This window comes from Carcharodon carcharias, chromosome 8 (genome assembly GCF_017639515.1).
Source record: "Carcharodon carcharias isolate sCarCar2 chromosome 8, sCarCar2.pri, whole genome shotgun sequence".
NCBI lineage: Eukaryota > Metazoa > Chordata > Chondrichthyes > Lamniformes > Lamnidae > Carcharodon > Carcharodon carcharias.
In genome coordinates this window covers 54,415,537-54,433,937 of record NC_054474.1, presented here as the reverse complement: position 1 = coordinate 54,433,937, position 18,401 = coordinate 54,415,537, and the positions used below count along the sequence as shown (strand labels likewise).

The 18,401-nt window shown below is 42.2% G+C and overlaps 1 protein-coding gene across 3 annotated transcripts in view; it reads right to left on the bottom strand.

The window, feature by feature from the left end:
• ppp3ca (protein phosphatase 3, catalytic subunit, alpha isozyme) overlaps nt 1–18,401 on the bottom strand; it is a 501,801-nt gene that overhangs the window by 27,460 nt on the left and 455,940 nt on the right. For 2 of the 3 annotated variants that reach the window (XM_041194273.1, XM_041194271.1), the window contains exon 12: nt 14,987–15,084. In XM_041194273.1, coding sequence (XP_041050207.1) covers nt 14,987–15,084 — 98 coding nt within the window. Of the gene's footprint in view, nt 1–204; nt 254–14,986; nt 15,085–18,401 lie in introns of those variants that run through there. The other variant, XM_041194272.1, reaches the window with a different exon arrangement.

Below are 18,401 nucleotides of genomic sequence, written 5' to 3'. Positions count from 1 at the left end.
TGATATTTTAGCCATTTCCATTTTTGATCCTATCACTAGTCCTTAAGGTTTGTAAGTACCAGTCAATATGAATAGATTTAATAAGAACACTTTCTACCAATAAAACCTTTATTTCTTCTTGGATTGAGAGTACAAATTCCCATCAATACTTTACATTTTCTTTGTAGGAAACTGTAACTGTTCTTGTATAGTCCAATGAATTGTGTTGTTTATACATTTTATTGCTTTTGCAAATTCTTCTGCTAACAAAAGACTGCGGAAAAACAGAAAGCATTGTTATAATTGAGTTCAGGGAAAAGTTACTAACTGTTCCGTTTGAATGAACAAAAGAATGGTTAATCACATTTGTTAACTTGCAACATATTGAGTTTGCAGAGTATTAATGTATGTAACAAACTCCAGATACTAACCTTAATTTTAAACCGCAGTCTCAGGTTGGGAGTTCAGAGGATGGAACTCTAGTCCCCAGCAGGCCTCAGGCCTCAGGCCTCCTGCACATTCACCGGCCGGGAAGTGGCCACACATGCGCAGTTGTATATTTTCACGTTTTCGGGTCTTCTGCACATACTCAGGTAGGAGGATGGCTGCACATGTGCAGTTGTTGATTTCACCGTCCTCAGGCCAGGAACCGACCCTGCGCGTATGCGCAGAAAAGTGAAACAGTGCAAAACTGCAGGTCAGGTGACCTAAAGAGACGTGCCATTGCAGAGAAGGTATGTCAAGGAGCAGGACACGGGGAGTGGGGCAGGGAGAAGGTTGCAAACTAAAAGAAGGTCCCAAATCAGGCAGTGGGACAGAAAGAGGTCCCAGGAGAAGGTCCCAGGCAGGGACTAAGACAGGGATCAGAGATAGATCCTATTGAGTCAAGATAAACAACAGGAGCTCAGGAAAATGCTCCAAGTTAAAGAAAGAGCTGTGGGGAGCAGACTTGAAGCAAAGTGGTCTTGAAAGAAGCCCAGAAGATCAGAGGAGGCAGCCAACGGTTCGTGGCTCCTTACTGCGGGCCTTTGGAGCAGTGGTGAATTTTGTTAGGAGAGATTGGAACCTCAGAAGTGGATCCTTGTTGAAGGCATCTGAATGGGAGTGACGTTTGCCAAGAATTCCAAGATGAGTTCTTTGAACGTGGAGATTGGAAACCCTCGGGAGAAAGGCAGAGTTTCAGTGAGACCGGTTGACTCAGTGTAACAAGCGTCTGGGTGGGTTGTTGAGAAATCTGTAGAATCTGCTTTGGTCAAATGTGTCATTTACTTTGGAGTGTGGAGCGTCTGTCCGCAGTTCACCAGCTTGTTCACATGTACCGTTTACTTACCCTGAATATTAGAGTATAAGATAGATATGGTAAATTGTTTTATCTTTCTGAATTTGTATTTGTCTGTAAAGATATAGCTGAGGTGAAGAAATCATCTTGCATTTGTATTGTGATCTTTCTAACTTTTTTTTATCTGGTGTAATATAGTTCATTTTTCTTGTTTAACAGATGTTTTATTCTTTTTGTTAGAAGTTCATCAGCAAACTCCTGTGAATTTGTTCAGTAGCTTACCTCTACAGTTTCTAAAAAAAAGTCAGGATTTATCAAGCCAGGTTTCATTCTGAGGTCAGACTTGTCCAGTATTAACATCAGCTGGGATTGTAACATGTATTACAATAATTATATTTCTTATCAAAATTTAAATAATGTTGGATACATTTTCTTCTGTTACAAATTTTCTAATTAGCAACAGTATCCAAAATCAGTAGCGCACAAACTCTTCATTCACAAAGGTAAACCATATTGGGAAAGGTTTAGAAATTCAAATTTGTACCTTAATTGTGATGACATCAACTCAAACCCACAAAGTGCATGAGAAGTGGAAAATAGGTTGTGGATCTAAAATCTCTGATCAGTGCATATTTGAGGATTACTGCTTGTTGCATTATAAGTTTAATAAGTAATTGCAGAAAGATCAAATCCAAGCATCGCAAAAACAACCAACTCCCTACCAGTCTATATATCATTACCATTGGGACAAAATATGTAATGGAATTACAAAAATATAATCAAATATTAGAAATAATTTTGTTATTGCATACTAATAGTACCAGCAGACAACAGAGAACGGGTGAGTGACATCAGTGGCAGTGCAGAGTACCACTGGCATCTGGTGTTACATATACTCAACAAATGTACTCAACAAAAGAGGAGAAAGCCACATTATTTTAAGCTATGACCACAAAACTATATTAGAAAAAACTGGCAATTTTCGAGTTACCATTGGTAAATGATTGTCCCCTTGGCTATAGAAGTGGCCATAACTCTATAATAAAGGCTTATTGTATCATAATTAATTATACCTAGAGGTCCTTTGCAGAAATAGCTTACAGGTGCAATTGTAAACTAATGTCAATGTCATCAACAAAAGACTATGACTGCACAAGTCATGTTTTTAGGTGACATACTGATAAAAGCACTTTTAAGTTAATTAAAAGACATTTATCTGAATGAACTTCCATGGAGTGGCAATCACAGTTGGATTGCCAAACTGCTCCTATTTATTTACATGAAAATGCAACCTCACCTTTCTCGCCCAACCTGTTTGCTCAGGCTGGGCGAAAACTTGTAGCGCAGCGGATTCCCAAGGCTTGTGTCAAGTGCAGCAGACACAGAGGAAAGGAAGACATGCTCCCTATTTTTCGGCAGTAGCTGCCATAAAGCAGGTAGGTTTAAAGGTCCAGCCACTTTGAGAAGCCAGGGGGAAGATAAGTGCATAAGGTAAGTGGGCAGAATGGGGTGGGGGTCGAGGTGGGTGGTCAGTGGGTCGGGGGGATTGTGGGTTGGGAGAAGTCAGGTGGTCAGTCAGCGTTGCGGGTGGTCATTGGGGGCATTGGGTGGTCAGTGGCTGTGGTCAGTGTGGGGTGTCAGGTGGTCATTGGGTGGGGTGGTCAGTGAGTGGTGTTGGATGTTCATTGGGCGGGGTAGTCAGTGGGGGGGTCAGGTGGTCAGCTGGGTTGGTCAGTGGAGAGGGTCGGGTGGTCATTGGGGTGGTTTGGGGTGTCAGTTGGGTGGTCAGTGTGGGGGGTCGGGTATTCAGTGGGGGTGGTGATCAATGCGGGAGTTGTTGATGAAGGTAGCGGGGGGTGGTCGGGCTAGTCGTGGGGGGAGGGAGTGAGGGGGTAGTTGGGGGCAGGGGAGGTTGGGTGGTTCCATAGGCATATCAGGGGTGGGGGCATAATTGGGTGGGTGTGGGGGAGGTAGTCAGGAGGTCCAGTGGTGAAGTTGGTCAGGGAGGTCAGTAGTATTGACCACTGGTGATTTTACTTCCTCTAACTTTTGCTGTTTAATTATTACTGTAAGACAGTTGGAACCATACGAAGATTGAATTTTTCCTTTTCTGATTGTTCAACCCAGAATGGAGTGATATATCCTTGGCAAAATCCAGAGGAAAGGTGCAGTGGCAGTAAGAGAAGCCTATGCTGGGGATGCTCTGGCTATAATTGGATAGGTGAGAAATCAAGGGCAGGATTTTCAGGCCCTGCCCGCTGCCGGGATCATCCATTCACGCCGAAAGTCAATGGGCTTTTGGCTGGGCTACCGCATCCCCTGTGGGGGGTCCCGCCATGGTGGGGCCAGAAAATCCCGGCCTGAATGTTTTTAATGCTACTAAACTGGACAACAGAGGACAGCCAATTGAAGAGATGGTGTGGTTGAGCATGTCAAAAACTAGGAATAGCTGACAAGGATGAGAAGGGATAACACACTATAGATGCAATCACAGAAGCGGTCATTTATGATCATAGGTAGAGCCTCTTAAGTTATATTACAGAGCAGCAACCAGATTGAAGAGAATCAAAATTGTAACTATAGAAAAGATGAACATGGATTTTGGAGGCAACATCACATTTAAGGACTTGAGAGAAAAGGGAGGTTAGAGATGGAGAAGGATAGCGTACTTTGCGAGGGTAGATAAATTGAAGTAGATTTTTGAGGAGGTAATAATATTGGTTTAAAAGTGAGGTCATTGAGGAACTGAAGAGATGGAACCATTTAAAATGTCAGTTAGCATGAGGCCGTAGAGAAAAGTTAGGGGGTCGACTGTTTATGGGAATGGCATCAAGTATGCTCTGAAAGGGGCAAGAAGTGATGGGAGATGAAGAGAGGGAAAGCAATAAAGATAGCTAAATGAATGGTCCTAATTTGATGGCAAAACAATCCACCAGCTCTTCGCACTTAGTGTTGGAAATGAGGGGAGAGTTGCTGAAACAGATATTTGCCAGTTAAGAAAGGGACACAGGAGTTATCTTTGCTTTCAGAAATAACCATTGAGATTGGTGGTTTGGGCAGAGTAAGGCTCATTGCTCTTGATGTGGTCCAACCAGATCTGATGTTGGATGATTAAATTGGTTCTGCATCAATATGCTTTATCTGTGCCCTTTGGTCTTGATGGAGTGAAGATGGGGGACCGTATCAAAGGTAATGAGCAGGATGGAAGAGGTTTTGCTGAGGAAAAGGCATCAAAGGTGGAGGAAATGGTGTGATTGAGCAAATCACTACAAATACAATGAAGTTCATAACAAAGCAAGAAATTAATTTAAGATTAATTTTCATTCAAGCAACAGAAGCATCATTAAATATACATTTTATTAGAGAAACTTCTTGGTTTGAAGTCCACAGATTTATCAATCTGTCTTTCAAAATCCAGAAATAGCTGTGTCAATGAGTTGGGATGCCCATATTTACTTCTCTACTGAACTTCCTTCAGCCTCCCAATACCCAAAGCTAAATAAATAAGCTTGACCGTTACTTGACTAGTTAAACCATCTGAGAGAAAAGAAGGGCATTATTGTAGGTAAGCACTGAAGCCGAGTCCTGGTTGCCCAGCTTTCTGCCACTAAGTCTAGTTCCTTCCTTTGGGCATGGTTCTTTTAGATTGGAAAATACGCTCGTTATTTAAGAAAGGTGAGAGGCCTAGTTAGACCACACGGGATTACTGTGAGCAGTTTTGGGCTGCTCTCAGCCCAAGGGAAATTATTCTTGGAGGGAGTGCAGCACAGATTTACCAGAATGATATTTGGACTCCAAGAGTTAATTATAAGGACAGATTATACAAAACTAGGATTGTATTCCCTGGAATTTAGAACGTTAAGGGATGATTTGATTGAGGTTTTCAAGATATTGAGGGGAACAGATAGGGTAAATAGGTCCATCAAGAAATGGCAGGTGTAGTCTAAAAATGAAATCCAGACCTTTCAGGAGTGAAATTAGGAAACACTTCTACACACAACGGGTGGCAGAAGTTTGGAACTCTCTTTTGCAAAGGACAACTGATGATAGGTCAATTGTAAAGGTTAAATCAGAGATTGATAGATTTTTATTATTCAAAGGTATTAAGGGATATGGTCCAACAGTGGATAAATTAAGTGAGGTTGCATGTCAGCCATATCTCACTGGATGGGGAACAGGCTCTGAACAAACAATTCACAGACCAGAAACACTGATCTGGATTTTACCAAGACTCTGGGGACAGGCTGGGAGGCAGGGGGCCCACAAAATGGTGAGGGAAGGTGGGGTAGTGGCACACCCATTGTCCTTCTGTCATCATGTGATCTGGCCAGCAGCAGGAAAGATTGCAGACAGTCTTCATACCCAAAGGCCAATTAAGCTACTTAACTGGCCAATTAAGAGTCACTTCCCACAGCTGCTGGAATTTTACCAGCAGCAGGGGAACCCTCCACCACATGGGGAGACTGCCAAGTAAACACTGGTGGCCTCCCAGTGCATGTGGGAAGGCTTTCCTATTCACCACTCTGTGGCCCATGGAGGAGCTCCCTGGCAGCAACGGTGCCACCTGCTCTCACCAACATTTGCTTCACATTGGGACCTGCCTGAATGGCCCCAGTGCCTCCAGACCCCAATTACCTGGTTGGGAGGGTGATGTCCTTCCATTGTAACCTTTTTTTCCAGCTGCAGTCCCAGCAATGGCCACTGCTCTCAATGGCATTGCAGAGCTGCTGGCCCTTCAACTGGCTGGCAGCTCTTGGGGGTGGGTGACCACCAATTAATTGGCTGCCACTGACAAGATGTAGCCCTCTGTCCCACAGACCACAGAGGTGGTTGCCCTCTGCTTTCAGAACCCCCACTCATAAATCCAGCTCGTTAATGCTGTCTCTCTCTCCATAGCTGTTGCTTGGCTTGTTGAGAATTTACAGCATTTTTGTTTATATTTTAGATTTCCAGCATCTCTAGTACTTTGCCTTCTGTCACTTCAAACTTCTTAATTTCCACGTGCTTTCATCACCTCTTGTAAATTAGATACATTTCTCGTGTAGTCTGCTGAACAAATACTGGATCTCTTTTTAAAATGACATATCTTACTTAAAAGCCCCGTGAAGAAGGCAGGGGTAAGATTATTGGGGTAATGATTAAGCTTATTAATTTAATACTGGCATATGTTATGACTGTTAGAATTTATAAGATTGTTATGTCTTAAACTGCCTCCTGTAATTTAAAGGTAAAACAGAATGCCCTAGAATTGGGGGGGGGGGAATGGTATGCATGGTGATAAACCCATGTAACCTGGTTGCCATGGAAACAGGGGGCCTAGGCCAAAACCTATTCAAAGTCAGGTGCGAGCTTCAACACCTGGACACAAAGGAAAAGGCAGCTGGCCTTACTGCTGCAGACTCTCAGAGTCAGTCAGTCTGAAGGAGTTGGGAAAAGAGAACCCACAATAGGTGCTGCTATGCCAAGCAGGAGAAAATCACTGCTTTTGGGTTAATCACCAAGCAAAGGGCTAATAAGGATGGAACCAATGTTCTAGGAAACAAGGAATGTGAAAAGATGGAGATGACAGAATCACCAGGTACAACTTTACAACAGGAAGTCCATTCGATTATGTTCAAAGGGTTAGAATGGAGGGTTTAATTTAAAAGAACACTGGAAGATTCACCTGGGCGAAGCAGGAAGAAGGGATCATGTTAAGGCCGGAAGGAGTTGGACTTTAAACTTAAGACTACAAGATTACGGAGAGTGTGGTATAATGTATAAACATGGGGTTTTCCATTGTGTTAAGTTAAAGGGGGAATATCTTTTCTGTGCTTTAGTGTATTAGTTGCCTACTAAGTAACGTTTAGTCATTGTCGGCCTTAGTTGATTTGTTACAGTAACAGTCTTAAAACATGAAATCGTGTCATGCAATTCTTTGCCTTGGTCACTGCGAATTGATATATTTTTAAAAAAACTTATCAATCTCTGTGGGGATCATAATACATCTTACAATACCATGTGATACTGCACAGAGAGCAACACACCTACAGTACAGAGACACAAAATACATTTTTTGTTTCATTGTTTTAAACTTGAAGTCTTTGATTGTCTGATTTCAGAGTTCTCACTGTAATAAAATCAGATCCTCTTTTATATTTGAAAGGAAATGAACTCAGGAACTGTGCTGTGGTTTGTGAAGCAATTTCCTCCTGACACCCTGCTTAAATTGGAACATGCTGCCTTTGTGCACACCAGAAATCAATGGAAAATAACAAATATTTACTCTGCAGTCTAAAATTGTTCATGCTGCTGGTTTGAATAAAGAGAAGAACATCAAGTGGCACTGTGATCCACAGCAGGTCAGCGTCTACGCCAGAGCAAAGCTTGCGAAACAGAATTCAACCCACAGTGCACTTATGTTTTTTTCTTACAGCAAGAATCTCAGGGCAGATATTTAATATTTACATTGTCCACAAGGCAAAGCAAGTAGCACAGGAACCTTCATGGATTTTAGATTTCACAGGCCAAACTATTGTTTTGGTTACTGTAAATTTCAATCCTTGGTAATACACATCTATTTGAGTACACTCAGTAAAAATGTGAAGTAACTATAATAGGTACCTCATATTCTGCAGTCCCTGTCTTCATCTTTTACACTCAAACTGTAGATTATGCAACAATCCTCTGGCCTGAATCTTCTGGTTGGTGTGCAGGGGCAGGCCCTACTCACCGACACGTAAAATGATGCGCGGTGACATTGGGCGTGTGCCCCGACGTCATCACGTGTCATTCCGATCTTCAGTTTGGTGGGCATGCACCAGAGTTGGCTGCGTGCCCGCTGAACTGTCAAAGGCTTATTAAGGCTATTTAAATAGCAATTGAAATAATTAACAGGGTTGCCCGTCCAACCTTAAGTTTGGTGGGCAGGTAAAGAGCCCAGGCGGCCTTCGCATTTCTCATGGAACCTCATCCACAGGCGGGATGAAGTTTCATGAAAGGTTTATAAATGTAACAAAAATTTTTAGTAAAATTCATTGACATGTCCCAGCTCATGCGACACTGTCATATGAGGGGACAAGTCTGTGTGCTTCAGGGACATTTCTGCGCTCTTTTGCGTGCATGTACAAAAGAGCACAGGCCCCGACTCTCCCTCCTCCCCCAGTGTACAGGTAGCGCTGAGCGCTTTTGGTTGTGCATCACACTAGGCAGACCTTAATTGGCCCGCCCACACAAAATGGTGGCACACAGCCGATTGCAGGCAGCGATCGGTTATGCGCCTGCCTGTGCCCACTCCCAAACTGCCCCCCCAATGGGGAGAAAATTCTCTCCGTTATTACAGGCTTGTCCAAACTTTTCACTTGGGGGGGGGGGGGGGGGGGGGGGGGGGGGGCGGGGGGCCACATTTCCATTTTTTCTCACTCAAGGGGCTGACGAGCAAATATTGGAAAGATAAGGTTTGGCACAACATTAAAATGAATTTTTAAAAAAAAATTGTAGTATTAAGAAAATAAATAGCTTGCTGAGCAAACATAAAGCAATGTCAAAGCAATAAATTGTTAAGTTGAAAAAAAGAGCAACTAATAAAAATGACCAGAGTATGAGATGGTCAGAATGTGCGTGTCCGGCGCACTCGCAGCCTCAGGGTGCTCATTCACTCATCCTCACCCACTGTGTGAGTGGAGAGTATGTGTTGGTGTGTAGTGGTAAGAGCGAGTGAGAGACCTGAGACTGGGAGTAAGGCAGACACAAACACACACACACACACGTGCACACACACATATGTACACACACTCTCACTCTCAAACATGTGCACGTACTGGCTTCCCCATGCAACTTCGATCCTCCCGCCAGCCTAAAAATTGAGGCTGGGCAGGAAACGGCCCTTAAGGGCCTCAGCTGGGGCAAGGGCGAGGTTCCTGTCCAAGGCCTTGCCCGCCCCAGTGTAAAATCGCTGTGTAGTCAGGGTTGGCGAGAACCTGGAGGGAATCCCATCCCTACAATTTCATGCTGCTTCTCCCCAGCTAAAAATCCGCCAGTGGGGGAGTGTAAAATTCTGGCTACAGACACACACAGACACGCACCAGCTGGCTTCTTCCCCACACACCCTCCTCACCGCCACTGGTATTTGCTGCTCTTCCAATCACAGACAGTTTCTCTCCTGCGTTTGCTGCATCAGCAGCAAATGCAGGTGAGGAGTGGCCTGCGATTGGAGGAGCAGCTCCTTGTAACATCTTTTACTCCAACTTACTTGTTTGACCGGCATATTGAAAACTGTCTCCGTGGGGGCTGCATAGAGGGGATTCAGGGGCCAGATGCGGCTCACGAGATGCGGGTTGGACAAGCCTGCTTTATTAGATCATAGCATTTTAAATTTATTTGGAAAGTTAAAACTTATAATCCTTTGTATAATGTCAACTTTGTTTGTCTAAGATGAAAATAACTGTCTTATACAATGATAATGCTGCATTGTAAAACAGCTTAATGGTGGATGGAGTTTCCAAAGCATGAACTGTAATATCCTGTATGTCAGAAGCATTAACCTTTCACCTCAGTAAATTATATTATTTAACACAAGGACAGTTATGAGGTTGCAAAGAAGATTTTGAAGAGTTCCACAAATCTTCACATCCTTAGGTAGATCATCCTATAAACTGTTATCCTTTATGCCTCTGAGTAACTAGTTTAGTAACTACCAGATTACCAGTCATATTATGCAGTTTAGATATCAAAATTGTGATGAATAACCTCTTGTCAAATTGATTTGCAAAGGAAACATTAGATGGAGTATAATGGGAACTATTAGACAGTGGTCATTTTAATAAACTACCTATTATTTGGCCATTTGGGTGAGCTTATGTTTTGCCGAGATAAAGATTTATACATGTTTATGTATAATATAAGTTATTAAGCACTGGAGTAGGTTTTTAGCTAGCTATTCAGTAGTAAATCCCACCACTGGGATGTTGCAAATGACAAATACCCCTGTTATCTCACTAATTTCTGCCTCTTTCTGTTGTCCTTTGGAGAATGCTACTTATCCTGGGGTACCTTGCCATGATGCCAGTTACACTCTTGTTCCTCACCCAAGTGGCTATTTTTCATGCGCAAGTCTAGGGGACGGAGGATCACTCACCTACTTGACTATAGGGCTTCACAGTCGAGCCCAACACCAACATTCATACACAAAAGTGACTAGGTAACAATCAAGAACAGGGTCTTTTGTAGTCACAGCATAGGGTCACTGGATAACAGTAGTCTCCTCATCACCACTTAATTAATGAAGTACAGTTCAGACTTGAATTTGGAAAATTGCTAGTTTTTGTTGGGCTCAAGGCCATATAATTCAGTGCATTCAGTCACTTAACTATCAGGAAAGCCATAAGGCACCTTGTGCAACTCAAAATCATTCATATTCAATCATGAGGAGAAATATGCAATGTGAAAGGATTACATTAAGATGAGACACAATGAAAAGCATGAAATTGCTGAAATAAAAATAAAATAGTCCAATTCCTTTGGACTTTTACTATAAGTTGTAAAATGGAAATGTGCTTCAGTAAACTTTTTCAAATTGATTTGATGGTTCACTTTATTTCACATTCTGTACATGATTTTACTTTGAATTAAGTATTCTAATTTATAATTCCTGGTTTAGACTCTGAAATTGGACTTCATAATGCTTAACGTTTGGGTGCCAAGGATGCTGCTCCGGAACCAAAATGAGTCCAAGGCACACACAAGGTTCTACAGCTGGCATCTCCCCAGTCATTGCAGTCTCACCGGATGCAATGGTCACTGGCAGAGGGGTGGAGGAGCTGCTGCCCTCATCCGGAGCGCGCACGCACACACACACACACACACACTCATCTGCCATAATTCGTGCTGGAAACCATCTTGGAATGTGCACATATAACTTTCTCTGGAAGTGTTTAGGTGAGGCAGATCAAGAAGTCACCAGCTATACCATTTTGGAGCTTAATGCTGCAGCCAATGCCTTCCCTTATCACACAGCTGAACACATTTTAAGCAGCAGGAAGGATGAGGCATTGCCAATCAGAGTCGACTTGCCAAACAATCGGCACCCTTTTTTCCTGGAGTACAAATTGTTTTGATTATTTGAAATTTGGCTTTCTTGTGTTTGTCCTGATGAGTACAAGATGAAAAGCTTCGACAACATGTCTCTCTTTTCAGCAATAAACTTTTTTTTCAATAGTATTCAATATTCAACAGATCATTAATAGTCAAGAATGTTAAAGACCTCGCAACTAGTGGCTATCATGAACCTGCAGCTTACGTAAATCAACAGATTTGCCATGTCAATGTACGCTGTTACCACCTTTACCATATTCCCAGACATGAGTATGATAATTAGCCAGACTATTCTTGCCTGTACATTCACTCTTAAATAATCACTGCAGGGTATTGTTATACAAAGAAAGTAGAAAATTATATGAATATTTTTATACTTACACGTGGGTTTATTTAAAGTAACACATCCAATCTCCCTTAAGCTTTCACAAATAGATGTGGCCTCCTCTGTAGAGGAACCACACCAGACTACAGTTAAATCGGATGAGCCAGACATGAAATTCCAGTAATGTTGAAGCCCTCAACCGTTCCCGCCAGCAAAATAGCAAATCCCTTAGAATGATGCCCATGATAAACTTAAATTATGCACTGGTTACTCCAGATGAGCTGAATTTGTCCAAACTTGTCATATGACTGCGCCAAACAAGCAGAGTGGAATTAGGTCAAAAAAGAGCGTGAAATCATGGAGCGCTGGGGCAGCCATCATTTGACATTGAGATCTCCCTCTGAGGGATGTGCAAAACCTGTGAGTATGGCTAAATCTGTGAACAAGTTAAAAGTGTTGTTGATTAGGGAAAAGGTGAAGTCGATACAGCAAAACTGTGGCGTGAAACGAAAGGCGGACATCGCAAAGGAATGGGGGATTCCACCATCAAGTTTGTCCGCCATTATGAAACACAAGCAAACATCTTGAAATAGTTTTGCAATTAGGTATTCTCTCCAGCAAGGAACAGAATGAGAATGGCTGCATATCTCAACATTGAAGAAGCTCTGCTAATGTGGTTCAAGGTAGCTTGAGCAGAGAACGTACCCGCCTTTGGTCCAATCCTGCAGGAAAAGGAAGTCGCCCTTGCAAAGAAGCTATGCCACATGGAGTTGACCTTCAGTGATGGATGGCTGGACAAGGCACAGCATCGTCTTCCACATGGTGAGGGTACAGCAGCAGTGACTGATGACTGGCTTCAAATTGGTTTCACCCATACCTTAAATGCCTCAGACTGCTCTTGGATGTTTAAGGTGAAATGTGGTAGAAAGTAATAGTGGAAAGCAGAGCAAGGCACGTGTACCAGCAGTACCAACATGGACAGCACTGAAAACCTGCTGCTTCTTATGATAGGCAAGTCAAAGAAACCACGTTTCTTTGTGAATGTCAAGATACTACCCAAAACAAAAACAGAATTACCTGGAAAAACTCAGCAGGTCTGGCAGCATCGGCGGAGAAGAAAAGAGTTGACGTTTTGAGTCCTCATGACCCTTCGACAGAACTTGAGTTCGAGTCCAGGAAAGAGCTGAAATATAAGCTGGTTTAAGGTGTGTGTGTGGGGATACTACCCATGTAGTCCAAGACTAACAAAACTGCCCAAATGGCCTCCAGCCTTTTTCAATGCAAAGCTTTAGCGTTTTGCAAGGTCAGGTCATTGTAAAGTGTAACCAAGTTTAATAAAGATTTTTCACACATTAATTGTTTGTTGTGTTTTCATTTGACATTTGAATCTGTTGTTTTTGACATAAACTGCATCTGTAGGAATATGGGGTTACATAGGCCAAGACTTTCCGGTCCTTCCTGTTGCCAGGATCTTCCAGGTCCCGCCATGGCGAGGCTAGAAAATCCTGGTCATAGAGACACGTTCATGTGGGAATGGGGTCTCCTCAGCAATCACTTAGCATGAATTTGGAGACAGCTCCCCTGGGATTTGACTCATCGAGATTTGATATATCGCATCAGCAGAATTATAATCCAGTGTAGTTTGAGAATGAAATAATTCTGCAGAATAGTAATATAAGTTACATTGTGACTCAAACGACATCTTTTTAAACCACAATATAAAACCTTTATGCAAAACTTTGTTTCTAGTATAAATGACACAAATGGAAAATTACTGATGGTCTGAATTTGTGATCATTTGGAAATGACTCTTGCAACTTTTTAATTCATTTTATTTTCTCCCTTGTGCAATTCTCCACATCATAGGCCTCTCTAGCCAAACCAAGAGCTGCTGGCTAGCTCCCAACCTTTAACTAATGCTATTCAAAGGCTGTGCAACTAGAAGGTTCACAGAAGTAGCCTGGTGGCTGGCTCTCAGATCTTCCCACAGTTCCAGGGGACAGGCACTTTGCTTATACTCACTGCCTCCCCAGCAGCATTATTGAATTATTGGGATTGAAATATTAATGCACAAAGTATTGTTGGTACCAAATGGAATCCAGCCACTTTGTGGCACAACATAGTAGAATTTCAAAGTGCCACATATTTAGCTCCTAATACAGTAGAACACTGCCTATCAATACTGGTGAGGACCAGTCAAAAAAGTAGATTAATAAGTTACTCGGTCAAAAATAATATCTTAGATTTTTGATGCAAAAGCTACCGATGGCTACAAAGAAAACAGAAAAGTAATGTGATCACTCATTTACTTCTTCAGTCAAGAGGAAGAAATGTCATTTGAATAAAGTATCATGATTTAGAGTTAGTAGAAAAAAACAATGACTTAAGTCAGGAGTGTGAATTTCCATTTATACACCACAACACAGAGAAACAGATTGCACCAATGTTGATGGAATGAGCTCCACCTCTGCAGCACAACTTAAAATTTTAGGCATGTTTGTTAAACTTGGGAAAGATATCAATCATTGCACCGGTCGCAGTTTCAATGTCAGTTGTCCATAACTAAATTTATAGTCTTAATCTAATGTTCATTTTTAAGATGTAAAGGCATCCTTTGGCTGACTTACATTTTGCATTACTATAAAATAAATCACTAGTAGACCATTGTGCCAACAAACTGCACGTTAGAAAATTCTCTTTCCAAAGCTAATACCGCCCACCGCCTACCACCCCCCCCAACAGCAACACCCCCCCCCCCCCCCCCCCCCCCCCCCCCCCCCCCCCCCCCCCCCCCACCCCCCTCAAAGCCTCCAGAATAATTAAACCCTATTGGTACCCAAATCCTAGTCATGCAGGGTCATCCCAGTGGCATAATGCAATGATATGCTAACATGCTGTACCACAGAGTGACAAAACATGGGTTTGTGTCTACAGTTCCTCATACTGTGAATTCTCAATTTCTGCGTGACTTTACCTAAGAACATAATAGTGTGCTTGCAGAAAGCAGCAAATATTTTTTAAATTGTCTATATTTTGTACAAGTTAATAAATACTTCATATCTTGTGTAAATATTATTGGCATTCAATACATCAAATAACCATACAGATTTACCTCCTAGGTTTAAATAGTACAGAACAATTACTTTGTGGACATCTTTATGTTCATAAAGTAAAAATCCTCATTATTTCTTATCAAAAGGCAACTTATAATAGGACATTTTAAAACATCTGAATAAGAACCACCAAAGAATAACAAAAGTTTCTTGTCATCAGGGACAACTGACTTAGGCACAGTAAAGTATTAGGAAGGATGGACTGCAAAGCACACCAACCGCTTTGTAAGGTCTGTTTGCCTCCAGACAGCACTCCACTGGGCAGCATACCGGTTGGAGTCAAGCCTTTTAAAGTTAAAACACTCTCGCTCTCCTCTCTGAAAAAGAGACCAAATCAGTGTGATTTTTACTGTGTTTCACCTATAAGTTTCTTCTTTAAACGTCCTACAATTATAGACTCTGAATATAAGTGAGCCACTTACTATAAAATTAGAAAACTAGATTCCTGAATCCATGACTGCACTGAGATTATTTGCCACAAAAATAGTGCCCATCCCCTTGACTCCCTCACATGATTTCTTCAGCCAACTGGTTTCAGAATAACAGGTCAAAGTCAAAGCAGCATATAAATGTTCTGTTTAGATTATCAACAATGATTCAATGATAGAGCACACTCCACTATGATTTACAATTAGTGTAAATCCCTCTAAATCATGTACTGTTTAGTAAGAGATTAAATTTCTAAATCTCAATGTCTGTCGGAGAAGAAGGCCAAAAATGATTTCAACTCTTATTCCTCACTCCAGGGAGGGAATTTTCTCCCTGTCAGGGAGGGATGTGCGGGGGAAGGCACGCAGCCGATCGGTGCCTCAGGGAGATTACTTTCACTTATAAAACAGTGAATAAAGGTAAAAAAAAAATTTTAAGGACATGTCCCCTCATGTGAAACTGTCACAAGTGCTGGGATATGTCCATTAATTTTATTAAAAATTTTTCAAACACTTTAAAAACCTTCACGAAACCTCACCCCGCCTGTGGATGAGGTTCCATGAAAAATGCGAAGGCCATCTGGGCTCTTCGCCTGCTGGCAGCCTTAAGGTTGGACGGGCAGCTCAGCTAATTGCTTTATTGGCTTTTTAAACGGCCTTAATACACTTTTGATCGTATGGCAGGTGCACAGACGACTCAGCTGCATGCCTGACGAACTGAAAAACGAAGTGACTCGTGGTGATGTTGGGACGCACGCCCGATGTCACCGCACATCATTTTACACCTCGGCGAGCGGGCCCCGCACACTAACCAGAAGATTCTACCCCAGGATTTGGTTGACATTCTGATCCCAGCAGAATCTGATATTATAGCTTGACTGTGGACAGATGTCAGAAGTGCCGTGATTTCAGCAAATAGCGTGGGTGGCTTGAACAGTTTTGTGGAAAAAAAATAATAACATAAATAGTGCTTAAAATGTCAATAGGATTTTTCATTCCATACACTGTATAGCCTCCTTCTCTGCTATAATCATTCTATGATCGTTACAGTGCTAGCATGTTAATGTTTGTTCCATACCAAGATCACAAAAATGTGCTAAAAAATCTGGTAAAATGCACTGCAACCTGGAGTGTTCTGTGCAGTTCTGGGAATGCTGCGATAGGAAGGACCTTTCGAAAGGTCACAGCAAAGATTTGCTTAAGTCATATATTGGAGGTAATAGATTGTAGTTAAGAAATTGGAAGATCGTGAGGAGATTTTCCAAATTATGAAAGATATTTTGGGGTAAATAGTGAAGGATTGTTTTCACTGCCTGGTAGATCAATATCAGGAGGCAAGACATCAAATTATTAAAAGAATGAAGAGGAAAGTTAGAAGAAATGTTCTCACAAAGGATTATTGGAATGCTAACTGGCAAAATTGAAGCTTATGGCACTAAAGGGACAGTGGCTATGTGGAGTCAAAATTGGTTGATGAGATTGAAAAAAAGAGTTGCATTAAATTGCTGTTTTTGAGTAGAGTGATGTATGAAGTGATATTTCCAAGAGTTCAGTACTAGATCCACTGTTGTCGTTTTATGTACATTAATAACTTGGACTTTCAGATGAAGAGAACAATTTTGAAATTTGCAGATATCATGAAACTTGGAAATGTAGTAAAAAGGGAGGAAGATAGTAATGGACTTCAAGAGGATATTGTTGGCCTGGTGGAATGGATGGACACGTGGCGGATAAAATTTGAAGCAGGGAAGTGTGCACCAATTCATCTTGGTCAGAAGAATGAGGGGAGGCAATATGAACTAAATGGTACAATTTTAACAGAGGTGCAAGGTCATAGAAACCTGGGGTGTATGTGCTCAAGTCTTTGAAGCTGACAAGATAAATTGAGAAGATTGTTCAAAAAGGCATACAGGATCCTTGGTTTAATTTCTAAATAGGGGCAAAAGCATGGAAGTTATGCTAAATCTTAATAAAACTCTGGTTAAATCGCCAGCTGAGTATCGAGTCAAATGCTGGGTACCACACAAAGAATGCAGAGGAAAGTTACTAGAATAGTGCCGGGATGAAAGACTTCAGTTACATGGAGAGACTAGAGAAGTTGTGGTTGTTCTCCTTAGGGCAGAGAAGGTTAAGGGAAGATTTGATAGTGGTATTTAAAATCATAAAGGGTTTTGAAAGGGAAAATGTTTTCAGTGAAATAATGGCCAGTAACCAGGGAACATGGATTTGAGGCTTTTTTAATTCATTCACTGGATCTGTGCATCATTGGCTCGGCTAGCATTTATTGCCCATTCCTAATTGCCTTGAGAAGGTGGTGGTGAGCTGCCTTCTTGAATTGCTGCAGTCCATGTGGTTTAGGTACACCCACAGTGCTGTTAGGGAGGGAGTTCCAGCATTTTGACCCAGCGACAGTGAAGGAACAGCAATGTATTTCCAAGTCAGTATGGTGAGTGTCTTAGAGGGAAACTTCCAAGTGGTGGTGTTCCCATGCATCTGCTGCCCTTGTTCTTCTAGATGGTAGTGGGTTATGGGTTTGGAAGGTGCTGTCTAAGGTGCCTTGGTGAGTTCCTGAGATGTATCTTGTAGATGGTACACACTGCTGCCACTGAGCATCAGTGGTGGAGGGAGCAGATGTTTGTGGCTGTGGTGCCAATCAAGTGGGCTGCTTTGTCCTGGATGGTGTTGAACTTCTTGAGTGTTGTTGGAGCTGCACTCATCCAGGCAAGTGGAGAGTATGTCATCACACTCCAGACTTGTGCCTTGCAGATGGTGGACAGGCTTTGGGGAGTCAGGTGAGTTACTCACCATAGGATTCCTAGCTTCTGACCTGCTCTTGTAGCCATAGTATTTATAAGGCTAGTCCAGTTCTGTGTCTGGTCAATGATAACTCCCAGGATGTTGATAGTGGGAGATTCAGTGATGGTAATGCCATTGAATGTCAAGGGTGATGGTTAGATTCTGTCTTGTTGAAGATGGTTATTGCCTGGTACTTGTGTGTCACAAATGTTGCTTGCCACTTGTCAGCCTAAGCCTGGATATTGCCCAGGTAACCAACAAAAACTGCAAGTCCTGCTGTGAGATCTGAGGGACTGAAGTGCTGTTTCCCACTTACGAGAGGAAGAAGACAACCTCTCAAATCAAGCAGGCGTGAATGGAAGTAACAAAGGAAATAAGGAGCAGGCGTGTGGCCCCTCAAACCTGGATAT